Raw genomic sequence first — 12057 nt, forward strand, 5'->3', positions numbered from 1 at the left:
CACTCGCAGCCTTACTTCATAAGGCCTACAGTGGAGGGGCGCTTCTCCCTCTTCAAAAACGTACTCACCAATGACACATGCAAAATTTTATTGTAAAACGGTAGCCGTTTGCATTTATAAAGAAAGACACCGTTCTCAGCATCCTCAGAAGGGGCAGCTAAGCTTTATAGGAGGTTTCGGGGATTCTGATTGAACGTAACAAAAAATAGTATAAATGAGGAAGATTTAATATGGCAAAATTCACATAATTTAGAATCCAGCAGAGAGCACGTGAGGCTCATTTGGAATGGACAGTGAAGGGCCACCTTTTGCAAAATGGAGTGACTGGCAAGTGACAAGTTGGAAATACTTTTCTTTCAAAAGACTGGTTCTAACAAATGTTGACAGTGTTGCCAAAATCACTCCCACAGCTCCCATTGTTGCTAAGGTTAAAACCCTTGGAGAGGCTGTTTCAGGCTTATCTGTGGTGCCTGAAGGCGTCCTCTTACCTACATGTCCTTCATCTAAACACTTCATTGCCCCTGGCAGCATCCGCTGGGACCATCCTGGGACAGAGCTGGCTCATGCTCCAGCCACATCCCCAGCGATGCCCTCCTGTGGAACAAATGCCATGCATGTGTGCTTGGGCTCATTTCCAGTAAAGATACATCACAGTATATGTAATAATGACGGGAACTTAAAAAAAACACACATACAAGGCCAACAACTTAGAATCTGAGCAGTCTCTCATGTTAAAAATCATTTTAAATAAAGTTACCACATTTTCAATAAAACTTACTCATCCTTCCTTGAAACAGAAACACTTGGAATTAAAACATAATTTGTAAAAAATCATGAGCCCTGCGATGAGTGGGCTGGGAGCTGGCTCCTTCCTTCTGTGCGTGTTCGGGAGGCGTCACGTCCTCGCCCATGGTCCCTGGGTGGCCTGCAGGCACCAGGGGGTGGAAACAATGCCAGGGAGAATTCCTGTCACATCAAACAGGGAACATTCACCGGATTCCTCTTCCAGGGAAAGGAGCTGGGGGCGGAGGTTGGAAGGACTCAGTGTTGTTTCTTTTCCAACTCCAGGCAGTGACTCCGGCTGCCGATCATGACTGTCAATCATCGTAGTAATAATCTAACTTGGTGAACACCGTTTTGCAGCCTTTATCTGAGAAAACTCTCTCCTCTTTGGGGAAAAATGTCATCTCCTCAGCCACTCTGCTTACAATGTCTTCATCAATTTCATAGCCTCGAGACTGCATTTCCACTCGGATACACATTTTTAGGTGTTTGTATTCCAGGGGGAGGAAGGGAACAAAATAATCAATGAGGTTCCGGTCAATTAAGCTGCTGTGCCAGAAGCCACCTGGGAAGAAGAAACAAGGTGCTGTTCATCCACATCCACCCACCTGCCCTATACACGCCTCCTGGGGGTCACTCACCTACCCTCCCATCTGTCCCACAAACATCTACTGGGGGTTACCTATCCATGCCACACACACCTACTGGGGGTCACCCACCCACCCCCCACACATCTACTAGGGGTCACCCACCTTCCCATCCGTCCCAGACACACCTACTGGGGGTCACCTACCCTCCCATCCATCCCATACCCCCCTACTGGGTGTGCCCTCTCCCTTGTGGAGCTCCAGATCAGTGGGGAAGGCAGATGTTAACAGGCACCCGCACATTGTAATGCTTCTGTGACAGCGGAAAGGGACACTCTCTTTACACTGCGGGCTGGGGGAGGCCTCCTAAGGTATGACTTAAGAGATCGAAGATGGGAAAGAGGTCTGGGGCCGAGGAACAAGCAGAGAGGCAGAGTGGGGAAGGCAGAGTTCCACAGAAAGTGGGAAGCAAGAAGAGTTCCCGGGAAGGACTACCAGCCACGCCCCTGTATTTGGGAACTTTTTGACTCTCCCTGGAGTTTCAGCAGCTGGACTAACAACAGGGAAGCCTGCTGCCGCTGCCACCGTGCCCAGCCCCTGCAGAGCATGTGGGCACCAAAACCAGCCTGGGAAGTGCGGATGTGCAGCCCACGCTGGGCTCCCAGTGAAGGCCTGGCCTTGGCCGTGTTTTCTCCCCTGAATGCGGGCTGGCTCTGCACCTGCCCCGTCCACTCCTCTTGGGCTCCTGGAACTCCTGACCCAGGACACCTCCTCCCAGCCCCAGATGACACAGCACACACTGCATCGCCCACGAGCCCATGCATGTCTTCTACTGAGCTGATTTCCTTCTGGTCTGCCATGTAATTCTGGGGCTCCGTCCCCAACCCAAGCTCCTCCTCATTCACTGGGTTAATGCTTTTCATGCTCAACAGTGCTTTGCACACAACTGGTACTCAATACATGTGTGGCTGACTGACAGAGTGGAGCCTGTGGCCAGGGAAAGAACAGAACCAACCACTGAATGAGAATGAGGGGCTGTCTTGCAAAACCAGCTCACGTGGGAGGCTGGTTCTCAGAGGCCTGCTCTATGCCAGGCACGCCCTGGGCCTGCAGACACAGCTGAGGGCGGACGGCCCTCATGGCTTTACTACTAGGGCAGGAGACACCCAACAAGCCAGGAAACAATCTCAGATGGTGCTTGGAGCAGCGAATGCCACACAGCAGAACGGACATGGAGAGCGGGACGTGGAGCGGGCTGGGCAGGACCTCAGGGCAGAGCCCGAGCAACAAGGACCCAGCCATGCAGACCCAGGAGTGACGGCAGAACAGGTGACCTCAGGCAGGCCTGAGACTTTACAGTCATCTCCTGAGGACTCCCAAGTTTGCCCTCCCAGCCTGATGGCCTCCCTGGAGCTTCGTGGCTGTGCTCTGATGCCCTGATGCCCCGATGCCATTGCCCACTGAGCTCACCTGTCCTTCCTGCTGTCCCTTCCCTTCAATGGCAGTGCCACCCTTCCCACTGCTCAAGCCAGGTCCTTGGTTCTTCTCTCATTCCCATATACAATTCTGCAGGAAGTCTTACAGGTTCTACCTTCAAAACACACCCGGAACCCAATCGTGTCCCTCTACCCCCACCGCTTCCACGCTGGGCTCCCTGCCCCTGTGGCTGTGGGTCTGTCCTCCACCCAGCTGCCAGCAAGGTCCTGTGAAGGCCCCGTCAGATCCCAGCACCGCTTGCCCAGGACCCTCCAGGCCTCTCTCTTCCACTCAGAATAAGACCCAAGGTTCACCATGGCCTGCCAGGCTTTCCACAGTCTGCACCTTCACCCCAAATCTCACCTCTTCTATCACCTCCCGTTCCCCTCCTCTGTTTATCCTCAACCAGTCACAGGGACCCCAGGCACAGGCCTCCCTCGGGCTCCTGGACGTGCTGTCCGCACTGGGGAATGCTTTTCCCTCAGACATCCACATGGCTCACTCCCTCGGGTCAGCCCGAATGCCACCCTCACAGGGAGCCTTCCCTGTCCACTCTATTAAAGCAGAGCCCATCCTTACCCTGCACCCTAAAGCCTTTCTTGATTTTTTTCCCCTACTGGCCCCGGGGGAAAGATATATATATGTCCATGTGTGTACATGTGTGATGTGTGCATGTGTACTGCATGTATACACACAAACACATCACACACATCAACATATCTATCCCCCATCATCTGATACACTTTCTTTCTTTATTATCACTAGGATGTAGGATCGATAAGGGCAAGAATTTCTGTGTTTGTTCACTGCTGTGTCCCCAGTCCTAGGTATGATGCCTGGCACTTACTAGATGCTCCATATACATGTGTTGAATGAATGTTCAGCCATCTGCTTGAGGCCACAGTCAGTCTGTGGGCCAGGGCTGCCCGACTCCCAGGTTGGCATTCCTGAGCGCCGTGTAACCTCCACAGCGTGGATTCTAGGCCACGGGGCTCATCTGCCTCAGCATTAGGCTAAGGTTTCCGCTGCATGCGCTCATGTTTTTTGGCAAGGCAAGAAAGTATCCAACATGTTACAGAATATTTGTCTTGCCTCAGTAGTATTCCACTTGCACACACTGACATACCGTACCCCATGCTGTTCACTAACTGTAGGATGAACGTCCTGGCAAGTCTGTTTCAAATGAGCCCGTTTTGTCATCTCCAGAACCTGAAGCGCAAAGACTTGAACAGCCAGCCCTGCACGACTCACAGGTCTTAGCCAGTGAGTCAGCCTCCATCAGGCTGGCTTTCCACCTCCCCAGGTTCAAGGTCAAAGGTCTCATGACATTCCCTGGAGAAGTAGTGAGCTAAAACTTAAAAGCGCAGGTTTTAGAATCAGAGATACTGAACAGGCTGCATGGCGCTGGGCAAGCTGCCACATCTCTTTGAGTCTCAGTCTCTACCCTGCGAGGTATGGTGAAGACTGAGTGAAATCCGCAGGCAGACTGTTTCACATGGCGCCCAGTACAAAATAAGGGCCCAACCGCTATTTGGCTCTTGCTCTTGGGCAATGCAGAGAAAGGCAGGAACTAACAGGTCATCTCTCCCCCTAAGTTGCCCATGGCATCCTTCCTTGCTCAACCACTGGCTTTTTCTTCTACAAAGAAAATCATGTAGCTGAAGAAAATGGGGGAACTGGTTGGGTGCGGTGGCTCACGCCTGTAATCCCCGCACTTTGGGAGACCAAGGTGGGCGGATCACAAGATCAGGAGATTGAGACCATCCTGACTAACATGGTGAAACCCCATTTCTACTAAAAATACAAAAACTTAGCCAGGTGTGGCGGCGGGCGCCTGTAGTCCCAGCTACTCGGGAGACTGAGGCAGGAGAATGGCATGAACCTGGGAGGCAGAGCTTGCAGTGAGCCGAGATCGCGCCACTGCACTCCAGCCTGGGCGACACAGCAAAACTCCGTCTCAAAAACAACAACAACAACAAAAACCAGCAGGCCAGGTATGTAGCTCATGCCTGTAATTCCAGCACTTTGGGAGGCTGAGGCGGGAGGATCACTTAAGTCCAGGAAGTCAAGACCAGCCTGGGAAACATAGGAAGACCCCGTCTCTACAAAAAAAAAAAAAAAAAATTAGCCAGGCATGGTGGCACAAGCCTGTGGTTCCACCTACATGGGAAGCTGAGGCTGGAGGATCACTTGAGCCTAGGAAGTCAAGACTCCAGTGAGCTGAGATCACACCACTGGACTCCAGCCTGGGTGACAGAGTGAGACTCTGTCTCAAAAAATAAGCTGGGCGCAGTGGCTCACGCCTGTAATCCCAGCACTTTGGGAGGCCGAGGTGGGCAGATCACCTGAGGTCAAGAGTTCAAGACCAGCCTGGCAACATGACAAAACCCCATCTCTACTAAAAATACAAATATTAGCTGGGTGTGGTGTGCACCTGTAATCCCAGCTACTCGGGAGGCTGAGGCACAAGAATTGCTTGAGCCCGGGAGGAAGAGGTTGCAGTGAGGTGAGATTACGCCACTGCACTCCAGCCTAGGTGACAGAGTAAAACTATCTCAAAAATAAAAATAAAACAGCACTTGTCAAACATTAGTGTTCATAAAAGTTACCTGGAGTTTGTCAGCAAAGATTCCCCTCACGACTCGGAAGGGGACTGAGAATCTGCATTTCTTTCTACCCAGCTCCCAGGTGATGCTGACAGTGACCCTGACGCTTTAACACTTAGGGTGCAGGATTAGGAACCAGATGGGACTGGCGGTGGATGGCCCTACTCACTGTTCTTGTTATTGAAAACCGACACAGACAAGGCGTGTTCAATGTCTTTGAGCTTGATGTCTTCCCTCTGCTTTCCACTCCTCCAGAAATCCAGAGCCACATCTGTGATCCTTTCTGCTCCAGCATTGCTGCAAAACAATCCCAGTGGGTAAGGACAGGCTTTTCTCCTGGAGCTCAGAGGCTTGGGCTCGGGGCCCATCCATCATGTCCTAGCCCTGACCTTACCTGAGAAATATGAAGATGGCTTTCTGGTAGGAGACCCCATCCACCAGGTCATAATAGTCGAGGAAAGGCTTGATGGCATCTATGAGGCCTGCATGCATCTTATCCATTTCATCAAATATGAAGATGGACCTCGCACAGGCACTCACGTTGCCTCGAATCCACAACTGTAACTGATCCTGAATTACAAGGGAAAAAGCCAACACAAAGTTCTCAGCCAGGGCCATCAATCAGCTCCTTCTACCACTAAGAACCGCAGCTTCACTTATGGACCACTGTGCACTCAGCACTAAGAATTTTACATGCACAAAATCTTCTTTGTTCCTACCAACCCCATGGAGTGGGCACTATCGTTCCCATTTTACAGATGAGGGAACTGAGGCACAGAGAGCGCTTACTCCACTTGCCCAAGACTATATGCGGCAGAGCTGGGACCTGAACCCAGTCCTGTCTCACTCCAAAGCCCGATACTTTGGTTACGGTTCCCGCGCTGCGAGATGCCACACGGATGCTGTCAGAGCTGCTGCTCTTTTGTCATCAAAGGGGCAATGTGGGATGTCATGAGGATACTGATTTTTATTTAAAAAGGGGGTGGGGTTGGGCATGGTGGCTCACACCTGTAAACCCAGCACTTTGGGAGGCTGAGGCAGACGGGTAAGTTGAGGTCAGGGGTTTGAGACCAGCCTGGCCAACATGGTGAAACCCCATCTCTATTAAAATACAAAAATTAGGGCCAGGCATGGTGGCTCATGCCTGTAATCCCAGCACTTTGGGAGGCCGAAGTGGGCGGATCACCTGAGGTCAGGAGTTCAAGACCAGCCTGGCCAACACGGTGAAACCCTGTCTCTACTAAAAGAAAAAACACAAAAAAATTAGCTGGGCATGGTGGCAGGTGCTTATAGTTCCAGCTACTCAGGAGGCTGAGGTAGGAGAATTGCATGAACCTGGGAGACGGAGGTTGCAGTGAGCCAAGATCACGCCATTGCACTCCAGCCTGGCGACAGAGCAAGACTCCATTAAAAAAAAATACAAAAATTAGCCAGGCATAGTGGTGGGCACCTGTAATACCAGGTACTTGGGAGGCTGAGGCTTGAGAATCGCTGGAACCTGGGAGGCGGAGATTGCAGTGAGCTAAGATCACCCCACTGCACTCCAGCACTCCAGCCTGGGAGACAGAGCGAGACTCTGCCTCAAATAATAATAATAATAATAATAATAATAAATAATAAAATAAAATAAATAAAATAAACAAGGATGCACTCAGACCTGTTAGGCTCCAGCAGCCAAGCTTTCTCACTCTGGTGACCAAACTTATATGCAATAACAGGGAACATGCACTGAGCGTTCACTATGGGCACAATATTCTTATATGCGATAACAGGGAACACGTACTGAGCGTTCACTATGGGTACAACAATATTCTAAGCACTGTTCATATAACTTCTTTTTTTTGACAGAGTCTCGCTCTATCACCCAGGCTGGAGTGCAATGACATGATCTCAGCTCACTGCAACCTCTGCCTCCCAGATTCAAGCGATTCCCTTGCCTCAGCCCCGAGTAGCTGAGACTACAGGCACCTGCCACCACGCCCACCTAATTTTTGTATTTTTAGTAGAGATGGGGTTTCACTATCTTGGCCAGGCTGGTCTTGAACTCTTGACCTCAAGTGATCCACCCGCTTCGGCCTCCCAAAGTGCTGGGATTACAGGCGTGAGCCACCACGCCTGGTCTGTTCATAGAACATTTTACTGTGACCTCCCAAAACCCATCACAGTAGTTACCATTGTGCTCCTTCTTTTACAAATGAGAAAACTGAAGCAGACAAGTGAAGTAACTTTGTCCAAAGTCACCGTTATTGTTAGTGAAGCCTCAATTCTAAGATGACCAGCCCATCCTGATTCATCTAGAATGGTTCTTGTTTGTTTGGGACAGGGTCTCACTCTGTCACCCAGGCTGGAGTGCAGTGGCTCTCTGTTCACCGCAGCCTCAACCTCCCAGGTTCAAGCCATCCTTCTGCCTCAGCCCCCCAAGTAGCTGGGACTACAGGTGCGTGCCACCATGCCTGACTAATTTTTTTGTATTTTTTTAGTAGAGATGGGGTTTCACCATGTTCCCCAGGCTGGTCTGGAACTCTTGAGCTCAAGGGATCAGCCGGTTTTGGCTTCCTGTAGTGCTAGAATTATAGGCATGAACCACCACACCTGTGGAACATTCGCATTTTAGTACAGAACCGCTGGACAGTGGGTGACCCACACGCTCACCCAGACAGAAGGGAAAAATGTGTTCACATTTTTCCATAGATACAGTCAGGGATAAATAACTGACTGAGGCCAGGCATGGTGGCTCATGCCTGTAATTTCAGCACTTTGGGAGGCCGAGGCAGCTGGACGACCTTGAGGTCAGGAGTTCGAGACCAGCCTGGCCAACAAGGTGAAACCCTGTCTCTACTAAAAATACAAAAATTAGCTGGGTGTGGTGGCAGGTGCCTGTGATCCCAGCTACTTGGGAGGCTGAGGCAGCAGAATCACTTGAATCCGGGAGGCAGTGTTTGCGGTGAGCCAGTGAGCCGAAATTGAGATCGAGATCGTGCTACTGCACTCCAGCCTGGGTGACAAGAATGAAACTCAGTCTCAAAAATAAATAAATAAATAATTGACTGTTTTGCCCATCTTGCAGGTCTGTTACAAGGATCTAAAAGGCAACAGTTAACATTTTATTTGTAACATGCACCAGGTACATGTTACACACTTGACAGACAGAACTCCCTGGATTGTTACAAGCAACACTTTGTAAGTCAGAATCTGAGTCTCAGGTCAGGCAACTTTCCTAAGACTATGGAGCTGGGCGAGTGTTAGGACTCAAATCCAGATGTGTCTGCTGCCAAAGCCCAAGCTGCTGATCAGTGAGTTCAACCATAAAAGCTGTCTGCGGCTGGGAGCGGTGGCTCACGCCTGTAATCCTAGCACTTTGGGAGGCTGAGGTGGGTAGATCACTTGCGGTCAGGAGTTCGAGACCAGCCTGGCCAACGTGGGGAAACCCCATCTCTACTAGAAATACAAAAATTAGCCGGGTGTGGTGGTGCATGCCTGTAGTCACAGCTACTTGGGAGGCTGAGGCAGAAGAATCGCTTGAACCCGGAGGGTGGAGGTTGCAGTGAGCCGAGATGGCATCACTGCACTCCAGCCTGGACAAGAGAGTGAGACCCTGACTCAAAGGAAAAAAAAAAAAAAGGCAGTTTGCAACAGTAGGTTCAACAAACTTAGGACTCTCTCTATGTTTCCTCTTTCACAAAATGAGTGAGATGTGGCCGGGCATGGTGGCTCATGCCTGTAATCCCAGCACTTTGGGAGGCTGAGGCAGGCGCATCACCTGAGGTCAGGAGTTCGAGACCAGCCTGGCCAAGTTGGCAAAACCCTATCTCTACTAAAAATACGAAAATTAGCTGGGCATGGTGGCAGGAGCCTGTAATCCCAGCTACCCGGGAGGCTGAGGCAGGATAATTGCTTGAAACGGGAGGCAGAGGTTGCAGTGAGCTGAGATCATGCCATTGCACTCCAGCCTGGGTAACAAGAGTGAAATTCCGTCTCAAAATAAAGAAAAAAAGAAAAAAATGAGTGAGATGTGTTGATCTCTAAGACGGATTTGATCATGTCCACCTCTAAAATCCCATGACCCTACATACTCACTGGACCTATTTTCAGAACCCACCACAAAGCTTTGATGGTGTTAACTGCTCCACACATCTCAAACTCTAACTTCTACACCTTTCCAAGGGGAACTGAGACATGAACGTTTTCAGGGCTCACTCATTTCAACACAGAACTCCCAAATCTCATCCCACAACAGAGACCCCAAACCCGACGACATCCAGGAAGGGATTCCAAACTTCCATCCTTGCCTTGTACAAGGTGATGTTTGAAGCATGGGGAAAGTGCAATGTGGCCACAAACAGGTGGACATAGTCACTGTTCAGACCACCCTCGTAAATATTCTCTGCGATGATCTTGCTGACGAAATTTTTGCCGGTGCCTGTCCACCCGTGCAGGGAGAGCGTGAGAGGTTTCTTGGGCTTTGGGTTGTTTATGAAACCAAACACAGCATTTAAGATGATTTTCTTTGCAAGATGCTGTCCAAAGAGCTTGTTGTCCAGATCCTTCTGCAGTGCTGGGAAAGACAAAGCCAATCAGGAGTGGGGAAGAAACAGTGGCAAAATGTAGCCACATTTACAGCCCACGAGAAAGCCAGCAAAGCCGTCTAGACGCTCTCCAAGCACCTCGCGAAACCTCAAGTACAGCGGTCTGTAAGCTCCTGGCCCAGAGGGGACGGCGGTCCAGGGAGCCCTCCCTTTGCTGGTCCTGCCTATTCTAAAGCCCTGGCCCGACTCCTTCCAGAAAAGCCCCTTGGTGCTACTGCCACTGCCACCAGTTTGCACCTCTAACCCCTGTGCTGCTCCTCCCACCCCAAGGCAGAGCCGGGAAAGGAAGCAGTTTGGTCCCTCCTGGTCGGCTCCGGAAGAGTCCTCACCATCCTTCCCGTCTCCCGCTAGGCTAGAAAGGAGGCAGAACCCACTTCGGAGAGAGGTTACCACTGGTCCACCCCCAGCTTAGCGCAAAGTAGGCCAACCTGCAGCCCGGCTCCTCAGGTCTCCGACTTAAGTCTGGCCCGTCTGTGGTCGTGGCCGAGGAGCCAGGCCTCATCGTGCAGGAGGGCCGCTTGGCTTCCGGGGTCCGGCCCCCGCGGACTCAGCTCTGCCCAGGCCCGGCCCTCCTGGGATTTGACCCCTACCCCGGCCTGGCCCTAGTGCCATCCCTCAGCCCCAGCCCCCGCTCCTGAGCCCCAGCCCCCAAACTCCGCTCCAGCCCCAGTCCTAGCCCGGCCCTACTGCCATCCCCCAGCCTCCATCCACCATCCTCAATACCCCAGCCCCAGCCAACCGCCCTGGTCCTAACCCAGCCCTAGTGCGATCCCCCAGCCCCACCCCCAGCCCCAGCCCCAGCCCCCGGGCCCCGTTCCATCCCTCAGCCCCAGCCCGGCCCTAGTGCCATCGCCCAGCCCCAGCCCCCAGCCCTAGTTCTAGCCCGGCCCTGGTGCCATCCCCCGGCCTCCATCCTCCATTCTCCATGCCCTGGTCCTAGCTCAGCCCTAGTGCCATCGCCCAGCCCCAGCCCCAGCCTCCAGCCCCCGCCCCAGCCTACCCTCCCGGCTAAGGCTCCGCTTCTGCCCGCAGCACTCGGCGAAGAGGCAGTAGAGACGCGGGTAGATGTAGCCGGTGAGGACGCCGGCCAGAGCCAGTCCCAGGCTGATGGGCTCCACCGCCTGCACCACGGACGGCGCCAGCAGCAGCAGGCCCAGCGCGGCCCGGCCCAGCTTCATGCCCGGACCCGCGCCACCCTGCGCGTTCTCGCGCCGACCGCGAACCGGTGCCGCCGCCAGACCCACGCTTCCGGTTCCTCCTCTCGCGGAGGCCATCTTTCTTCAGGGCAGCCCTCCCCCCGACGCCGGCGGCCGCCATCTTTGTTCGGTACAAAGACCTGTTTTGCTTCCGGAAGCTCGGTTCTGCACCGCCCCTGTCGGCCACGTGTTTTTGTTTATGCACGTTATTTTTGCCAGGCCTAGTGGCTCCTGCCTATAATCCCAGCCCTTTGGGAGGCTGAAGCGGGCGGATCATCTGAGGTCAGGAGTTCGAGACCAGCCTGACCAACATGGTGAAACCACGTCTCTACTAAAAATATAAAATTAGCTGGGTGTGGTGGTAGGCACCTGTAGCCCTAGCTACTGGAGAGGCTGACACATGAGGAGCAGAGGTTGCAGTGAGGCAGAGGTTGCAGTGAGCCGAGATCTTACCACTGCACTCCAGCCTGGGAGACAGAGCAAGACTGTGTCCCCTCCCCGCAAAAAATAATAATAATAATAATAATAATAATAATAATAATAATGGACGTTATTTTTTAGAACAGATTTACAGAAAAATTGAGAAGATAGTAGAGAGAGTTCCCATGTGCCACCCGTCCCTGCAATTTCCCCTATTACTAAAATCTTACATTATCAGTGTGCTATATTTGTTAAAATTAACGAAGCACTGTTGTTATATTAACTAAAATGTACAGTTTATTCGGATTTCCTTCCTTTTACTTAATGCCTTTTTCTGCTCCAGGTTTCCATTCAGGATACCACATTACATTTAGTTGTCATGTCTTAGACTACTGTTAATGAC

General features: G+C 51.9%; 1 protein-coding gene across 1 annotated transcript; it reads right to left on the minus strand.

Moving 5' to 3' along the window:
• Positions 1 to 74: 74 nt before the first annotated feature.
• Positions 75 to 11406, minus strand: TOR1A (torsin family 1 member A). Its single transcript, XM_003264242.3, has 5 exons — positions 11039 to 11406; positions 9742 to 10007; positions 5847 to 6022; positions 5622 to 5749; positions 75 to 1348 (listed from the first exon to the last, which is right to left on the minus strand). The coding sequence occupies exons 1-5, from the start codon at positions 11310 to 11312 to the stop codon at positions 1098 to 1100; spliced, it is 1095 nt and encodes a 364-aa protein (XP_003264290.1). The 5' UTR covers positions 11313 to 11406; the 3' UTR covers positions 75 to 1097.
• Between the last annotated feature and the right edge of the window lie 651 nt (positions 11407 to 12057).

The sequence above is a fragment of the Nomascus leucogenys genome, chromosome 8 (assembly GCF_006542625.1).
Source record: "Nomascus leucogenys isolate Asia chromosome 8, Asia_NLE_v1, whole genome shotgun sequence".
In the NCBI taxonomy this organism is placed as follows: Eukaryota; Metazoa; Chordata; class Mammalia; order Primates; family Hylobatidae; genus Nomascus; species Nomascus leucogenys.